The sequence below is a fragment of the Crocodylus porosus genome, unplaced genomic scaffold (genome assembly GCF_001723895.1).
Source record: "Crocodylus porosus isolate Cpor-Errol unplaced genomic scaffold, CroPor_comp1, whole genome shotgun sequence".
NCBI classification, from domain to species: domain Eukaryota; kingdom Metazoa; phylum Chordata; order Crocodylia; family Crocodylidae; genus Crocodylus; species Crocodylus porosus.
In genome coordinates, this window is record NW_017728943.1 from 1,845,862 (window position 1) to 1,865,364 (window position 19,503).

The window sequence follows — 19,503 nt, forward strand, 5'->3', positions numbered from 1 at the left end:
GTGCATGCTACAGCAGGAGCAGCCTCTCAGCATCAGCCAAAGACTTCACATCTTTATCCTTTAGGTTTCATACCAAACCAAGCAGCCAAGGACCTACCTATTAGAGAGACTGCTTCTGTGCTCCTATCGGACCACACAGATGTGGTCAAAGGCACAGATGTGGTTAGAGTTCCTTTGTCAGAAAGATGGGGCTGTTTGCAAGGTGTTCTTCATTACTGCTTTGTGTCTTTGGAATTTGTGCCTTTCCCTGATCTGTACAGTAGTTTGCTAAACTATAGGACTGCAAGGTCTGACTTTTTTTTACCTGATTCATGAGCACTTGGAAATTAATGAGAGTACAAAAAAAGGAGAGAACTCCAGTGGGATTATTGATCTTTGGCAGTGTCTTAGGGATGCGGAGCAGTCTCGTGGATGGAGCACTCAGGACACGAGTTCTGCCACTGACCTATACAGGCAAGTTACTTCACTACTCTCTGCTTCTCTATCTGCAAAATGGAGATAACGATACCAGCCTCTACCATAGCGATCTGAGGTATTCCAACAAATAACAGTCAAGGAACTAGCTTATCTAACTCTCATAATCATCTCTTTGTTGACCAAGAGTAATTAAGGAGATCTGTTTCTTTAAAAAAACCTCAAAACATGGATAGGCTGTATACAGTATTATGTAGCTACTTTTAATTCTGAGTTAATATAACATCAAAATAAAGCAGGGTCTGGAAAAACGAAATGCTTACTCTGCATAAGCAAAACCCAGGAGGCAAGAGAGCCCAGGAGACAGAAGTTTCTCAGGCTTGGTGCCTTGTAAAGGCTATGTAGGGTGGAGGGAAAAAAAGGCACTACAAAAAATAGGATTATGCTGGCTGTAGGTCCTGATAAAAATCAGCCAGTTGGGGTTTGCCCTCCCCAAATGAGGGTCTTCTCCCCTTGCCACCTGGAGGAAGGTGATCTTTGGCTCCTGAGCCTTTCCCGGATTCTCCTTCCCGCTGACCCCTACCGTCCTCCAGAAGTGTGAGGCACTGATGAGTCTCTGCTCTCCCATCACATCTGGGAAGCTTTCTCCGCAGAGACCTCCCCGAGCGCCCAAAGCCCTGCTCCCCGGGCCAGGCTGGTGGTGGGGAGAGCCCTGCAAGGCAGGAGAGGGTTAAGCCTGGAGGTGCTGCTCAGATCACGGTACCTGCCAGGGGGAGGGAGCTAACGGGGCGAGGGGAAGGGACAGGGACAGGGGCAGAGAGTTTCCTCGAGTCTCCTCCAAAGGGACGCGGAGGGAGCAAGCCCGCGGCAGCAGCAGGTGAAAGCCGGGGAAGGGGCGGGAGCAGCCGGCCAGCCGCACATCTGGATGGGAGTTGCCAGGCGGATCCAGGGATGGGGGGGTCGTAGGAGCCAGGAGCCTAGATTATAAGAGGACCGAGCCCCTTTCCCCAGCCCTCCCTCCCCCCCACCCCCATTGCAGGCACCGAGGGGGAAGGAAGACAGGCACCGGCTGAAGATGCAGCTGACTCGGGGCTGCTTCGTCTTCCTCATCCAGGGAAGCATCCATCTGCTGGTGAGTGACCGGCGGGCCCAAGCCCTGGCCCGGCGGGGTCGGGAGGCGAGAGGAGGGCGGCTGCTTTAAAGTGCACCGATGATCCCTTAAGAATCGTACTCCCTCCCCCCCCCCAGTAAATAAAGAGCCGCCCCAAACTTCTGGGATGTTGCAGCCGTGCGGTGGCAGGGAAGGAGGGAGGAGGACACAGCTCCCGCTCAAGTCTTGGGGCTTAGAGGACTCCTCTCCCCCGCTCCGATCGCCCCGCGAATGCCCCCGGGCTCCCCCAGCTGCAAGCGGCCGCGGGAGGTGGCCCCTGGCCGGAGCAAGCCGAGGTGGGAGGAGATCCGGGAGGGCTGCGGCTGAGCTGACCTTGGCCGGGATCCCCCTGTGCCCAGCGAGCCTTTAAAGCCGAGCAAACGGAGAAGGTCCGAAATCACCACGAAATACTGCTCCCCCCACCCCACGGTGAGGGGGACCTGCATCCGCAGTCCCTGCCTCGACCCTGTCCAGCTGTTCTCTGAGTGCGCTGTGCCCCCCGTAGCCGCACAGCCCTTGCCCGCCCTTTCACCCCCGTGCCACATAGTCCCCAAGGCAGGTGCAAGCTAATGCTCGTCCCCCAGTGCCAGGGGGCCATAGGGACTCGCTCTCAGAACTGCAGGCAGATCTCGCAGCAGAGGGGGAGGCAAGGGGCACCAGCCCTGGCAGAGGTATGGGTCTTGGTGTGCAAGGGCTGGGCATTTGCTTCTGCCATCACTTGGCACAGCTGTCCCTGCTTCCACCTATCCCTGTGCCCTGCCATAGTGGCTCCAGCCCAGAAAAGTGAGCAGGTAGGGGCTGGTCAGTCAGTAATGTTAGGCCACCCCTCAGCACGGGGGTAGGTACAGGGAGCAAGGCCCTGAGGCTAGTATTTTTATTGCAGCTTATGTTCAGTCATTAGAGTTACTTCCAGTTGACCCCTACAATCCCCTTCTTCCTTCTGCTTCCCCACTTTCTTGACCTTTGAATAGAGGTCCCTGCGGTAGGAGTTGCTCTACCCCAGGCAGTTCACCTGACATTTCCAAAAGGTGCAAGGACTGGACTGTACTATTAATGAAGGCATAGGAACTCCCAGTCTCCCCCTAGGGAAAACCAGTCGTTCAGTGCAGAATGAAAGGAGGATGATAGAGAGGGGAAAGAGCGAGCGAGAGAGAGAATGGGTTTTGTGGAAGGTGATTCCAAGCATGAAGAGAAGATTGAGAGAAAAGAAAGGTGTACAAGCAGAAAGGAAAAGGATGAGAAAGAGGAAAAGATGAGAGAAGTGATGACATCTCTAGAGAAGTAGAAAGGCAGTGGAGAGTAAGAATGGGTAGAAGGAGAAGGAATCTACCTCTCATTCTCTCCCATTGTTCTCTTCAGGTGATCTGTGGACAAGATGATCTAGGGGAGGATTCAGAGCAAGGTGAACCTGATGCCCAAGACAGATCCCAAGTGCAGAAGAAGGGACTTCGGCAAGAGCTGCCCCAATTAGCTCAAGCCTTATTTCAGAACTCTACTCTCCTGGAGCTGGTCTCAGGTTCACAGAAATTCTGGGAAATGCTGGACAATGCATCTGAGCTAGACCGGGATCCACATGCTAGAGGACGCAGGGACTCTGTGACAAATACAGGCAAGTTTAAGAAAATTTTTGGCTGGGGGGATTTTTATTCCAATATCAAGACAGTGAAGCTAAACCTCTTGATTACTGGGAAAGTTGTTGATCATGGCAATGGCACAGTCAATGTCTTCTTCCGGCACAACTCCACTGGGCAGGGAAATATCTCTGTCAGCCTTGTCCCTCCAACCAAAGCAGTGGAATTTGACCTTGAGCAGCAGATATTCATCGAGGCCAAAGAATCCAAGGTCTTCAACTGCCGAGTGGAATATGAGAAAGTGGATCGTGCCAAGAAAACCACACTCTGTACCTATGACCCCTCCAAAACTTGCTACTATGAGCACACCCAGAGTCATGTCTCCTGGGTCTGCTCTAAGCCCTTCAAAGTCATCTGCATCTACATCACCTTTTACAGCATAGACTACAGGCTAGTGCAGAAGGTGTGTCCTGACTATAACTACCATAGTGATGTACCTTATTACCCCTCTGGATGATAAACTTTTTCCATCTCAGGGATGGCCCAGAGACTGTTGTACTGTGGGGAATGTTTTGCAAGCAGAATTGGAGTACAGGGTTCTCTAGAAACCAGAGTTCTGATGCAAACAGGAGGAAGAAGAGTACCTATTCTCCCTAAAAGCCTGAGTGTTAGGGAAAGGAGTAATAGATTGAGGGTACTGGCATTTCTAAACCTGACCCAGATCCATGGTCTTTAGAAACTAACATATGGGAGCAGGGCCCGGATCTAGGCTACAGATAAATAGAACATGGAACACGACTGGGATTCAGGTTTCTCAGTACAAGAATACTTGCCTGGATCTAGGTCATATTGTCACGAAACGGAAGTCTGGATATTGGGTAAAGAGGTCAAGAGAAGTATGCTGACAGACAAGGAAAAGGAAAAAAGAAAACACTGTGGCCCAGATCAAGAACAAGAGATCTCTATGAAGATAAGGACATTAATGGACTTGTAATAGTTCATTAAAGATGGCTGTAAGACATCATTGGCTAATTACCAATATACTCTACAGAAGTATGAGCCGGAGTTGAGTATGGGGTCTCACATGTCTAATACAGATTTGGGTGCAAGTATGTCCAGAGACTAAGCATTAAGGGCTCAGAAACACACACGTGTTGGAGGGTCCTCCGACTCAGTGGGCAGTAAAGGGAAAAGGAACACTAGATTATGTTATTGATGTTGTCAAGTCAAGGTGAAATAACAGCTCTTCTCACCACAAGGTTTTCAGGGACTCTCGGCCACTCTGAGCATCTGGAGATTTTGCTGAATCTCAGAACTATGGATTTACAGATAAAGAAACTCTGGTCAAATCTGTCAAATATGCTGACGCAGTATATGATTCATGCCTTCCCTTCATTTCACAACTATACCCCTTATCACTCCTGTTCTCTCCCTCCCATCTGCGTCCTGTACCTTCTGCTCTCTGTCATGTCAGTATCCCCCATTCTTCCTGTTCATTTCTCTCTCTCTTTTTCTCTGTAGCCGATCTTCTTCTATTCAGCATTCAGGTCCATTTCTCCTTCTTAGCCCAAAATACTCTGTAGTTTCTGTATTTCTTTGGTGAAAAGGGGGCGTGCGTGTGTATGTGTGTGTATAAAGTAAAGCTCTGACTGTATTATTTAAATTTTACTTTAAAAAAAAAAGATGCTGTCCTTGAAATGGAGAATAAAGTTTCCCCAGTGCTATGAAGGAAAGTCAGGTGTTTGGTTTTTTTTTAATAGTTATTTTTAAATAAAAAAAAAAAACTCATCTCTGCAATGTCTTTTCTCTGGTTAAAGAAAAAAAATCCTTGGTAGATAAATAAGGTACAAAATTCATGCCCTCTCAACCCTACAACATGCCTACTCTGTTCTATTCAGATTCTTCAGCTACACTCACTTACTCTAATATTTAAGCCACAGATCTACTTTTTTTATGAAGACTGGGACTTGAACTGCTGAACTTTAAAGTCAGGTAGGTTGCTATTTCTCTGCAGAGGGGTGCATTTTGAATTACGAATTTAGCATTCCTAACCTCAGATCTCTTTCTTTTCATGTATGTTAGAACAGGCTCTTACTTTGTCTGCCCATGCACATAGTAATTCTTTTAAAGAGGCAAAACTTGTCCTCACCCCCAGAAGCCTACCTTTATTTCTTGAAGATTTCACAGCTGCCCAGCATTGTGTTGGGTTACAAGACTTTATCCCATCCAAGTTCTAAACAACACTCATTATGTAGGTTAGTTATGCATTAAAATTAAATGACACTTAAGGCAGGTTTTGTAATCAGGTACATTGGAGTTTTTGTTTAGGCAAGTTCAGTGTTTTGAAAAGCTCTCTTAGTTCATGTTGAACAAGGATTATCCCCCACCCCTTGCCCTCACCCCCGAAGTTTCAGCTTCCTTTAAAAAGAAATATGTTAAACACTTTTCTCCCACCACAAGCAAACAAAAATAAAAGCAAAACCATAAGAAGTTGATCATTTGGAGAATTAAATGGCAATTTTAAGAGCCAGAGGAACAAACAACTAGGCTATAAAGGAAACAGCATTTAGAAAGTGATATGGCAGGCCAGTGGTTACTAGGAGACCGGCACTGTCCATTATTGTCGATTGGAAGGAGAGGATTCTAACTAGCCAAGCAACATAAGACACTTGGAAGAGAGAATTTCACTAAGCTAAAGGGCAAACAATAGAAAAGATGTAAGCTAAATACAGGTTCCATTATCTATCTGGCTTGCCCCGCTTTGTTACAACTAGATCTGTTCATGATCCTTTGTAACAAATTTATTCAACAAAATTTCACCATCTGTTCACCAAAGTTTCTAAGAATAGATTGAGGTTTATTCTGAATTTATTTAGCTCTGTTTTGCAATTATTTACTCTTGGGCTTACGATACAAACTAAGTTATGTAAGGGAGATAACTACACAGTATTGTTTCTGCTTCCTGACTAGGCAAGTCCAACTCTTGTGATTGGAACTCTGATTTAAATACATGTAGAGGAAGCAAACTTCAATTATTATTAACAGTGGAAAGCAATGTGAAATGCAGGACATACAGCAAGGGGAATTAAAAAAAAATCATAAGACTATTTACAGGACATTTTTGTAAAGAACTATCCAATCTCAGCTTATAAAACACAGAATACTACCATCTAGAATAACTTAATTCAGTGCCAGCTGATGTTTATGTCCAAGGAAGAAAACAGCCTTGATTGCAACTGCTAATTGCCACGATGATGAACTGTACCAGTAAGTATCTGTGAATTTTCTCCCTAGTTCATTAATAAACTTTCTCCCTTCCCCACAAAAAAAATTCTAATTTAAATTTAATGATACTCAAAGCTCTGCATCACTAACCCATGCTTTTGCACATTCAGAAACCCAGCCTGTATGAATGTTTTACTGTTAACGTCACTTTTACAGCTGCCCATGCTATGGGATCTCCAGGGGAAAACAAAACCAGCCAATCTGTGTAATCCAGAGCAGCAAAAAAGAAAGTCAAGAACTCTCCCCCTCCAAAAACTACTGGGAAACGAGTCAAATTTAGTTATGGAATTCAAAAGCAACACCTGTCTCCGAGTAAAAGCAATTAGATGGAATCACAGAAATTTGAGCTGGAGATCATCATCAACATCCAGTCCTCTGGTCTATTCCCTTCTCATTGGTTTCATTCTGTCGTTTCAGCTGGCTTTCACAATTCCCCTTGTAAGGCAATAGGTCTTGTAGTCAGGCCATTTTCCCTCTCTTCATATCCAGTCTAAATGATTATTTGTTAATTTAAACCCTTTTCTCCTAATTATTTCCCAGAGTAACAGCCTAAAAGTAGACCCCAAATTGATCTCCTTCACTGGTTGTTCAGATCCTATACCCAAATGATTCTCTCTCCTTTGTTGTTGTCATCTGGTCAAGTGCACTTAGCTTCTTCCCTTTTCTCTCAAGTCAGCTTATTCCACAGACTATATCCAAAAAACAGAAGCAACCAAACACTTGCAGCATTAAAAGAATTATTTGTCCCCCTCAACTGTATACACCAGTAGTACTTTACCCCTTTAGCAGTCTAATTGATTTCAGTGGGACTGGTCACAAAGATGCTTCTTAGCATGAGAACGGCAGACTCCAACCCCTAAAGAAGATACAGAATATCTTGAAACCTCACGTAGAGTATTGCAAGACAGTTTTAGTGAAACCTTTCATATAATATCAACATTCTCAAAATATTACAGCAGGACTTTTAGATTTTGAATGAGATAGAAGTTTATGAATAAACAGCTTTGTTACAAATTAATAAGTAACAAAGGTTATTGCCACAAGCATTACAATTAACATGACAACTTCTTTTTATAACACTAAAGTTAAAAAGTGCCAATTCTTAAGATACTTATCAGAAGTTTTACAAGATCTTCTCTCTCAGCCCTGGCTGCTGCAGTAATTTTGATTTCAGTTAAAAATGGAAAGAGATAACAGTACCCTCATGGTTGCAAAGAACAGCTTGAACACATGCCCTAAAAAGACTCTGACACCAATATTCAAAGGAGCTGCCCAAATTTATGTTTAAAAGACTAATGATCTTTAAACTAATATGATTTTTTGTAGAGGGGGGTACAATTCATGACTTCTAAGCATTTGCAACACTTCAGTTGGGTATTTCTGGTGGGGAAAATGACTGAGAGTATAAAGTTCCCATAGACTGTCAGCATAAGGTAGGATTTTTTGGTTTAAGTGTGAGGACAGTTTGGTAGAAACTCAAAGCAGCTTAAGGACAGAAGCACTTTTTCCACTCCAGAAAATAAGGTTTTTCTATGCGCTGAAATTCAAAATTTGTGCAGCTGAGCTACACCAATTGCTAGACCTAAAGAAGGGGTTGTGCTTGTGTCACATTAAACCTTTTAAAGTCCTAAGTAGCTAAAGGGTTTTGCTTATTATAATTCATATTTCTTTGAGAAAAATCTAATACAGCCACCATCATGGCTGCCCATTGTAAGTCAGAGGGAGATGCTATCCTCTTAGCATGTATTGGTACAGTTCATTGGAGGTGGGGATCCTCCACGTTGGTTCCTTAGTGGTACTTTATAAAAATAATAAAAGGACAATTTTGTAGTTAACCAAATGGCTAAAAGATTCAGCAGCCCTTTAGTTCACAAGGACTATGGCCATATACAGAGGCCATCAGGGGGAGAGGGTGCACTTGCACTTCACTCTGATTCCTGGTCCATCCAAAGTTTAAAACCAACTCCCTGGCAGTGGTAGCAGTATTTCTAATCGGGCAGTGCTGAGGGAGTCAGTTGATTTCATGGCTCATTGTAATCTGCCTGATCCCTTCTGAACTCTGCATTCCACAAGTGTTAATGACCCTCTCTTTTTAATGGTCTTGATGTTCCACTAATCAAGCTAACCTTTCTTCTGCAATGTTAGCTGCTCCTGGTAATGATGTTCCCACTTCACAGCCTTGTAGATTGTTTTTAAATTCATTCCAATAGTTATTGTTGCTTCAATCTTAAATCGAATAATATAGCCCTATGCCCCTACCATATTAGTAAAGCTTCTAGTTTCTATTTAACTGGAGAAAAATGTGTCATTTTATATGCAATGATGCAACTCACCATCTAGACCCCCTTCTTCAGAATTCTAGCTCTACCCATGGGTGGACATGTACATTCTCTATGGCCACTGACAAACATTCAGTTAAAAGCACAATGAGATCTGATCCTGATTCCAATAATCATGTCTCCTGCCAAGCCACATGTGCATGGTAGAAGGCACGATTATGAGATCAGGGATCATGCCCTATTGACAGGGCAGAGGGGAGACTGGGATCATGAACCCAGGCTCTGCCTGCACTGGCAAGTTCTAATTCAGGCTCCCCATGCACCCATGGCTGCAAGTGCCAGCCAGCTGATCACTGTCCCTGCCTTGGGAGCACACCAGAGCCCTTCAAAGCTTCAGTGTCCTCTTGAGGTTGGCAGCACTGATCAGGTAATAGGCACTCCTAGCTGCAGAAGCACACTGGGCACAGGTTCAATTTAAGGTGTGATAGGAACCAGCCACAAAATCATTACACATTTTGTATAATAATTGTGTGGCTTATTCCCTGCTTTATCACATCATTAATTGCATGAATGTGTGACCAGGTTACTACTAAAGACATGATTAACTGGTTAATTATGTCTTAAGCATAACATCTGCCAGGGAACTTCACTGGGGCTATTAAGTTGTATGATGAAGTCCATTAAGTTAACTGTGCACTTATAAAGCGTCCTTCCTTTTATTTTAAAAGTTGTAGATATCTCTGAATGCATTTGTATAACTTGTTTATCTGGTAAAATGAGTCTACATATCTTTTTTAAGTGTATTTATTAACAAATCCAATGTATGAAGTAACAAATGTAATATTTAAATAGAAGTTCAATCCCCTTATAAAGACAGGCATTTATCTTCCAGCACCATGGCTTTCTTCACCCAAGTCAATGTCCATGGAGAAGTCTTGTGTTCTTTTCTTCTCTTCCTTTAAGTCTCCAACAGTTTCTAGTCTACATGTTTATTAGTCTGGACATAAATTAGCCCTGAACAAGTTTCTTGCATTTAGTTACTACAGTAGTGCCCAACACCAGCAAAAATCAAGGCTTCATTGTGTTGTCCCTGCCCCCCCCACCCCAAGTGGGGTGCATTGCCCAGGGTCACACAGCAGATTAGTGGCAAGATTGAAAAAAGAACCGCAGTATCTTGATACCCAGCCCAGCATGCTACCCACTCAACCACGCTTGGTTTTAAAGTGCCCCTCAAAAAATGTTAGCTCTTCACTTGAACTCATTTTTTGACTACAGAAAACTAAAACTAATGGAGGAATTCTACTGTTGCAAAGAACTCAGAAAAGCCCCAACTGATTCCAGAATTCTTTTAACTATGGATTCCTGTTTGAAATCTGGGTTCATCTTGTGAATCATGTGTAGGTGGCATGTGCTTGCACATCTAACGGTGCTAATATTGAGCTGTACCCCACATGCCCCCTAATAGGGTCTCGTGACACCTTGGTTCAAGATCACTGCTTCAGCAAAATGATTTTCTTCTGCATCAACCTGAAGTCTCTTTCCTGCTCTCAATAGCAGTTTTCCACTCCTCATCAGCACCAACTTTAGCAGAGCAACAGCCTTCCTTTTCACAGACTGCACACAATACACTATCAAGGCAAAACAAGGTCTTTTAAGGTAAAAGTTTTGTTCTTAAGGAGAGTGCCACTGAGTTGTTCAAGAATGAAAATTCTTAGCCTTTCTTCCCAATTGCGCTACAGGCTTCCCAAATGATCCTGAGCAAGTTTTACTGTTACTTTGCCTTTGGGTTTACCTCCATCTATTTAAATGGGTGTAAATGCAGGTATACTAGGGCTGTAGTGTAACTCAGTGTTTTCAAGGCAGTTGAAGACCCTCATATGGGAAGTAGATGCAAGGGAAAATTATACAATGAGATTCCAAATAGCTTTTTTTTTTTTTTTTTTACATGCATCAGACCCAAAATGTGTTGCATGTTGAATGTAGAGTGTGTTTAAACACAACTGCATTTGTTCACCAATTATGCCAAGTTCTGCACCCCAACTATGACTGCTTCCCCCACAGAGCATAGCAGCAGCTGCTTTCTTACAAGCACCAGTGCTTCACTGTCTTTCCCTGTTTTAAATGCACTCCAACAGCAGCAGGTCTCAGATTGTTCTCTTTACAATTAATGGCTAAGTGCACTGTTTACTAAGAAAGAACCTATAACATGTAATGCCACGTTATGAAAATAATCGTTCCATCTCTGGGATATCCTTCTGTGCAAAGGGCATTTAGGCTGGGCAGAATCAGGAGGGAAGGAACAACCTCTACCATTGCTTCACAAACCCCCCCCCACATGTGCACTTACCTGAAAGATGGGACATTGCAGAAACAAAGCAGATTTCTTCAATAGCAAGGATGAGAGTTGAGGGTTAAGGAAACACAGTGTTTGCTGTTTCACGGTGGCATGATGGCATCTAGCCAAGTGCCAGAGGGATAGGGCATTCTATTCCCATCAGGGATCTCAACCTGTACATGTCGTTCTGTGAAACGAAGCTTAGAACTTCCTGATGAGAAGGAAGGATTTACTTTTTGCATGATGGATTCCCAGACCGCACACAGCACCTATCTGGTAACCAAGTCTTTGTTTCCTGGCTACTCCTCCCCAAAGACATCAGGGGAGGAGATGCTCAGAAGCATGTCCCAGGTTCTTCTTTTGGTCACCATTTGCACTGTGGCTTAAACAGTACTAAAATATTGAGAGTGCTCTTTTATTAATAATTACAGTTGTTACTAGCAGGATTGCAGCATGGCTCCCCTTGCTTTCTTACAAGAACATTATAAATGCATGCTGTAAAACTGGCGAAGCGGGATGGGGAGTAGGGCTGAGTGAAACGGCACTGTTCCATTTCGACTTGTGTTTCAATGGAACAGCATTTCATTTCCAATTGCGTTTCAATTTGAAACTGCTGTTCTGTTTCATTTAAACAGTTTCGCTGTTTTGATGCTATCTTGGTGTTTTGTCCATAGGCTATAATGGAGAGCTCGAAGCAGCCTATAACTTTTGTCATTTCTGGCCTGATTTGGATGAATCTTTCAGGAATGGTAGCCCCTTCTGAGGGCATGAAGCCTGCCTAGTTTCAAGGAGACAGGTGCAGTAGTTTCAGGGAAACTGCACCTCAAATTCTTGAAAGCAAAAAACTCATGTCATGTGTATGTGTAAGCCACAGTGGGGTCAAAACTGCAGGTCTGCTAGCCCCTGCTGAGGCCGCAAAGCCTGCCAGCTTTGAAGGAGACAGATGCGGGGCTTCTGGGTTCTGGGGCCCTGCACCTCTGGCTGCTGACAGGCAAAACTCGTGACATGGGTGCTTGTCGAACTGTGTCTGTCTTGGGGCACAAGGGAGTGAAAACTGCAGGCCTGCTAGGCCTTGCTGTGCTGCCAGCTGTCAAGGAGATCAGTGCAGGGGGAGTCTGGGTTCTGGGGACCTGCACCTCTAGCTGCTGACAGGCAAAAAACTCATGACATGGGAGGGTGACATCATGTGTTAAGGTGCGCCCTCACTCAACTGACACCAAGGCAGAAAGCAGGGCAGTTCAAACAATGCTGCCTTTTATGCAGTTTTTCCATCTCACCCCCAGAGCACTGGGATTGGAAGGGACCTCAGGAAAGGATGACAGTCACTGGCCAGCTACACAGTCAATAATGAGAGCACTCCTTCCCCCCTTTTCTCCCCTCCCTCCCCCCTTACTTTAGTTTCTGTTTCCCTGCAGGCAAGCCCAGTTTGAGCTTCGAAACTCAAGATGTTTTGACTTGCTTTGTTTCGTTTTGAGGCTGTTTCAAAGCTCTCCGATTCATTTGATTTCGTTTTGAGCACAAAATAAGTCGAAACGGCATCAAAACAAAACTGCCAGCAAAATTTTGCACAGCTCTAATGGAGAGTAACTGCTCATATTATTTTCCCATTTAAGTACTGTTGCTGGAAGCAAATTCAGAAGACAGCAGCCACCACCCAACCTGATGCATGCTTTTTCTAACAAGGCTGCAAGAAAGCTTTGTGACATACGTGGGCTGGACAAATCAAAGGAAAAAGAAAGACACACACACAAAAAGAACAATGCCAAGGATTAGGTTTTAACAACTGGAAATGAGATTTATCCAGAGGATCTTCAAAGCTCCAAAATGATCCAGAATGAGTCTCTACTGGTTTGACTGGAATCCAGATTAGTTGGATCTTAGGTCTCTTCTCTGCATTACATTGCAAAAAGGGATAGTTAGGTTGCATTGGAGTGATGTTGTAGCTATGCTGGTCCAGGAAATACGAAAGAGGCAAGGACTTTTGTGGGTAAATAATTTATTGAACCTGTTGGTTGGTCCAATAAAAGATAGTCACCCATAAATTTTCTTGCCTCTCTAACAGGGATAAAATATTCTTTGGCTTTGTGTGCCAGTTGCTGCTTCAATCATGTGACTTGTTCAAACACAACTGAGAACTGGTTGGTGAGCATCAGGCTGGGGGTGGGGGGGGAAGAGAGAGAGAGAAAAAAAGGGTTTCTACAAGCCACCTTACCTTTGGAAGTGCCTTCCTCCTTCATATATAAGAATGTCCTCTTTTTTTTAAACCCTCCTTTAACAAAACAAAACATAACAAAGCAAACATAAAAAACCAACCAGTTCTCCTGCCAAACCTTTCATCAAGTCTCACTAGAAAATGTGCTCCGTTTCCAGTTGAACTAGCATCTTGCATACAGGACTGCATTTGAACTGCACTGTCTGTATCTGAATTAAATTGTAAAGCCCCTGGGACAAGGACCACACAGTCTTATATGTTTGTACAGAGTGTCAAGCATGCTGTCATGGCTCAACAGATCGTTACAACAGCTTCAGAAAGAGATGCGTCAGCAGGTGAAACATCACAAGTAAATAGAGAAGGTGAGTCTATAAGAAAAAATACTAAGAAAGGAGAATTGAAAAGAAAAGGCTGTCAGAGGAGTCAAGACAAGGGCAGGAATGGAAAACTTGTCCAACTCTTTCAAATCCCTGTGGGCACTAACTTCTCTGCAGAGGATTCCAAACCTGAACCGTTTCATACTGCACACCTGCTTGCACTAAAAAAAATATGCTAAATAATTCAGTTCGACTTGTATGTGCTCTTGAGCAGGAGAATTCCTTTAGCTCCTGAAGCATGTGAACATTTGTGCAGTAGTGTGGTGGGAGACGGGAAAACGACTACAGTCTTTCACCAGGGTGGGAGACGGAAAGTCAATGCATCTTGTCAAAAAAAAAGTGATCTATGACAGCAGATTGGTTTGCTGTCACTGTAGTTCTCTGCCAAGCTAGAAGTCCATGTCAGTGTGGCGGCTACAACACGCAGGGAATAGAGATGTACCACATACAGGATAAAGGCAAATAGGGAAGGGAGGACTAGTGTGTTTTCCACCTGCCAAGTTTTTCTGATCTATGGCAGATGTCTCTTTGCTTTCAACTGCATCAAAAAGTGGCCTCTTTTATCTATCCTCCTCATTGGGAAATATTCCCATAAGGAAAAAATTCTCTCTCTCAGTCTACTAAAAATGCCTCACCTTCAAGGGCATATGCATGCTCCCTTATGACCCTGTTCCAGCCAAATGATTCTTTGGCTGTTTTGACCCTATGCCAATCACTTTTGAAAGAGAAAAATCCTCTGTGGATTCCCCCCCATTCCTTTTTCTGAAAGCCAGCAGAAGTCCATGGGCTATTCTTAAAGGGTACAGACACATGTAAATTTGGCACCACTTCAGAAGGGGAACATTTCAGAAGGGCAGCAGTTGTTTGATTCCAATTGTTATGCCTGGATAAGCTGGGAAGGATACAAATGTAGCAAAACTGTTCCAATTTTACATTGGATGAAGCAGTGTTAAAGTTGGAGTAGTCTTGCTATATCTGTGTCATTCCCAGCCTGTCCACATGTAACAATTAGAATACAGCACCTGCTCCTTCTTGAAACCACTCCAAAATGTACATGTGTCCATTCCCAAATGAAATTTGCTCTTACTGGAGAGCTATCTACTGATTCAATGGTGCCAAGGTGCCACAGGTTACTCCTATTCCAGTTTATATAGCACTTCCTTTATCAAGGCTGATTCATCTCCAAACAGAAAACACTGATCAATATTCTTCCTCTACACAAAGGGAAATAAAACTGGAGGTCAGAGGGAAAAAGCACTAAACCCTTAGAGTGCTGAAAAATTTCGCAGGGTTTTTACACAGTGCAACATGTACTTGGCCACTGAGTTTTAATTATAACTTCACTTAAGCTATAAAACAGCCCATGGGCTACACTTCAGCCAGCAGCAATCTCTTATTGGATACATCTTCCTATACATATGGCCTCTCATCCTAAATACAAGAGACCAAACCTATGTACATGCATTTAAAGTATAAATTTTCATGTACCACTAAATGCAGCAGTGTCTGAAATCCAACAAAGTACCAGTATGAATAAGCTACATAAATACCACACAATATATTTTTAGGATCATAAATGAAGAATATTGCATCCATCCAAAACTGTAGAAAGAATTAGAGGGGTAATTATATTTGCCTAATATTGGAATTTAATCAGGACAAGGTTAACACATTACTTCCCTCTGGAAATGTTTTATTCCAATACCATGATGATGAGCCTGGTATAAAAATCTAGATACGAAATCTTTGGCATCAGACTGCCAAGTTTTATGCTCTCCCAAAGGACAGCATAACATGTCAGAAAGGGGCAGAGGCATAGCTAGCTATTTTAGTGCCCTGGGCAGAATTGGAGGTGGGGTTGGGGGGAAAGCAGTCTTACCAGCTATGGCACTGTCTCACCATGCTCTGGCCAGTCCTGGTACGATCACAGTGACATGGTCCCAAAGCCTCAATAGCCTGAGTCCATCTCCCTGCATGCCAGCTATAGTAGCCTGTACAGCACAAGCTCTCTAGGGGCTGCCATTCTGGCACCCATCTAAATTGGTTGCCTTGGCATTGCTTGCCAAGCCCTAGTTATGCTATTGGGAAAAGGCTTCTTAATAGACTCCTCTTAGCGGTATGGGACTAATAACTAGAAACAGGAGTAAAAGCAGCATCAAGTAAAACAGCCCAGGGTATTAATCTGAGGGTTTGCTAGTGGAACGCTAAGAACACTAAAGGGAAGCTTGAAAGTGCGGGGAGGGGAGAATGAGTGGCTAAGTTTCTCTACTCAGATCTCAGACATCATCCTACCATGACAATGGGCTCACGTCGAGACCACCGCTGATGTCTTAGAAGTTAACTTGAGGTACAATCTGTCCTTTAAAGCCACCTACCAATGAGCACCTATCAAAAACTTGCATTCAACTACAATAAATGCCAATTTGCAGGACCAAAACAGGTTTAAACTAGTCTGCCATTTGTTACCACTCCATAAGTAAGTATTGCTTACCTTGCAGATTCTTTGTTCTATCTCCATAGCCCACAGGTGCTCTGGTGGTCTCTCAGTGGAGAGAAACTATTTGCTTATACCTTTGGTAGCCAGCCTTCTGCTTCCAGCCTTCGTTACAGCAAACATGATATCTTAATTAAGGGACTTGCTGGCTTGCTGAACTCAGACAGATGGGATCTTAATTTAATTAGTATACTTTAATTACCTATTATAATAGGATTTTAAAAACATAGGACATGAGTGGAGGGCTTTTTAAGCAGCTACCAATGATATCACACCCCTGTCAATAATAAGCAATCAACTGTTGTACTATGGCTTATTTCTACCACTCATATCTTTCCTCTAAAATAACTAAACTTTATGTACAGATGGTTTTGTACATTTTCCTGATCACCCCCTATATACCAAGAATGACTGGGAACAAACTCAGGGCCTAAGGCTAGCCGTCTGGGCTAGCCAACTCGGCAAAGGACTTTTAAATAAGCATACTCCCATTCTAATCCTAGCTCTACTGGTACTGCAAGTTCAAGCAAGCAATTTCTAGCTCACCTTCCCCATTCTTTTTTTGTCTTTAAAAAAAAATTAAAAATGATAGCTTGCTTTCCAGACATATTGGGAAGACTAATGCTTCTAAAGGGCTTTGAAGATGAAACACCCGTATAAAATTCATAAGTATTAGGATAGGATGAAAATACCATCATGAGAAACGTTTTACCTTGCATGCAGGGCTGACCCAAGGTCACATGAGTTAAACTCATGTCTAGTAAGCACCACAACAGGGGCTCTCACACCTCCAGAGGAAAAGCTGCTCACTTGAAACCATGCAGTCTTACCCTGTGGTAACTGTAAGGTACTTACCCTCCCAGGAAAGTGGAAAAAGCTATCCTTCAGCAAGTTTCACTGAAGACTAAGCTACTTCACAATTATTACTGGGTGAGAGCGAGCACATGGGCCATTATTGTGGAGTAGGCCACAGTCTGTTAAGTTTACACCTTAGCTAATCTTGCATTAACACACTTGGGCACCTATGCTTCACAAATCATTTCAGAGAAACTTCTGAGCACCCAACAGATGGCAACCACTTTTGATTGCCACTGAAGAACTGAAACAGAACTTCCAGTTTAAATAGAATGTTTACTGAGTAATGGTATTACACTAAAATACTATTGACCCCTATGCTATTCTGCTTCTTCCAATCACTGTCTAATCTAGCATCCACATCCTTTCTTTCCCCTCCAATTTTAAAACTCTCAAACTTTTTATGTACATGCTAGAGGTTTAAGTATTAAATACCCTGTAACACCAACATCATAAAAAATACTCAGTTGTTAATATATGGGACAATTTTGCTTAGAGAAAACTTGGGAGGTATGATTTTGTCTGGATCAAGACAGGGCTTTATATAGGGCAATATCATTTTCTTTTCTGAGAAATGACAACCATCGGGACAAACCTGTCCTGGCTTACAACAGCCTCCAACCTCAAACAGCACCTCTCCAGCAAGAGACTACCTAACTCATTCTCACCAAAGCACCAGACCCTGTTCCAGACTCAAGTGCCAGCTGTCTCCCCTCATCAGTGGGGACATCATCAATGCACAAAATAACATGGATTATAACATGCACGGTTCATTCACATCCTTCTCTACTAACATCATATATGTTATCACCTACTTAAAATGCCCCTCCCTCTGCTGTCTACTTTGGACAGATGTGGATCTCTAACATGAAAGAATGAACACTGATCTGACATTAATTCCAGAAAGATACACATGCCTGTGGCGGAATGCTTTAACTTCCCTGTACATTCCACCATTGACCTCAGAGTAGCAATTCTCAGACAACAGAACTTTAAAAAGCAATGTGAATGGGAAGCTGCAGAACAGGAAATCATCCAAAGGCTGGAGTATGTTAAGTATGGTCTAAAACAAGACTACAGATTATCGCATTACCTGGATTGGCTTTTATTACCCCTCTGTCTCTCAATGGGTTAACTGCTTTGTTTTCCTCTCTCCTACTCAACTTGCCTCTCCCTGAAGTGCCCCTTCCTGGCCCTTTGTAGTCTAATCACTGCTTTCCATTTAGATGTTCTGCTTCCTGCAGTCCCTTCATAGCATTTGATGAAGTAAGATGCTGCTTAAGAAAGCTTATACATCTCTGCTTTAGACTACAAGGTATAAATCGACCCTGCCTTCTGGCTGATCTCAGGTTAACATGGCTTTCTTAAGCATAATGAGCATCGCTGGGCAGTGCTGTGCCAAGTAGAAGTTGTTGAGCTCAACATTTGAGGAAAAAAGATACCAAAAAGGCAAGCCTAAACAGCTACAGATTTTACTAAATAGTACTTTCATTTCCCAGACACTGCCCCCATCAACTCCTGCTATGCCGATGCTCTAGAATATCTCATTCTGCATAATCAGAACTGCCATTCTAGCATTAATGAAGAGAACTGCTGGCTCGCAGGTCTTAGGTAAGTGGCATTGATTATACAGAATTAATTTTGAAGAACCATGCTATCACTAGTCATATAACATTAAAAGAAATGTCATGCCAATATAATAAAAGATGCCACTTACCTTGTGTCCTATAGGCTAGCTCTATGCCATAACAGCATCACCAATATTTATGATCTCAGAGAATGATGTATTTTAGGGAGCTACAGCAGCCCTGGAGCTGAAGGGAACTATTTCTGGGGTGCTGAAATGAAGGGAAAAAGTTATTTAGAAATTTACTGCATGTTAAATGCCCCCTTTTCCTTGCCATTTGAGGCTTCAGCACCTAGAAATAAATTTAGCTCATTAAAGAAAATTCTGCAGTTCAGCTTTGTTTACAGTCCACAGATAAGAGACTGCTTCTGCCTAATTCAGATTTTACCATCTGCCATATCATATTGGAGATCAGATGTGCGAGGTGGGGTTTTGTTTTGTTTTTTAAATTCAGTAGGATCTGGCTTAGGTAATGGCACCACGTTGAGCAGTATTAGAAATAGGGAGAGGCCATTGAGAAAAACAGCATTACAAGGCTGTTAGGAAATTATTATAATCAATGACATTTATGGATATTTCAACCACAGATCTCAAAACATGTTAGTGTACCACATTATTCCCATTTTACACATAGGGATATGAAGCATAACGAAGTGCAACGACTTGCCCAAGGGCAGACAATGAGTTGGGAATAGAAACCAGGTCTCTTGACTTCCATTGTTCTAGCCTTACTTAATTTTAGTTAAGGACAAGCCTTTTACCCACAAGTCATATTACAGCACTGTGTTAATACAGGGAGTACACTGCATTCTTTATGTATTTTGGGATTTTTGTCTGTTGGCCATACTTTTTAAGTTTTACACCATTTCCACCTGCTAGGTCTGAAGTTCTCAGTGAAATGCCA

At 43.1% G+C, this 19,503-nt stretch overlaps 1 protein-coding gene across 1 annotated transcript; it reads left to right on the top strand.

Annotated features, from left to right (window-relative positions):
* The first annotated feature begins 923 nt into the window (after positions 1-923).
* On the top strand, positions 924-4,123 carry NXPH3 (neurexophilin 3). Its single transcript, XM_019548417.1, has 2 exons — positions 924-1,546; positions 2,924-4,123. The coding sequence occupies exons 1-2, from the start codon at positions 1,490-1,492 to the stop codon at positions 3,650-3,652; spliced, it is 786 nt and encodes a 261-aa protein (XP_019403962.1). The 5' UTR covers positions 924-1,489; the 3' UTR covers positions 3,653-4,123.
* Positions 4,124-19,503: the final 15,380 nt, after the last annotated feature.

What these genes read in the sequence shown, in the direction of transcription:
- NXPH3 (XM_019548417.1), top strand. Translation starts at nt 1,490, where the DNA reads ATGCAGCTGACTCGGGGCTGCTTCGTCTTCCTCATCCAGGGAAGCATC. An exon ending in AGGGAAGCATCCATCTGCTG is followed by an intron (nt 1,547 to 2,923) that starts GTGAGTGACCGG and finishes TGTTCTCTTCAG; the next exon opens with GTGATCTGTGGACAAGATGA.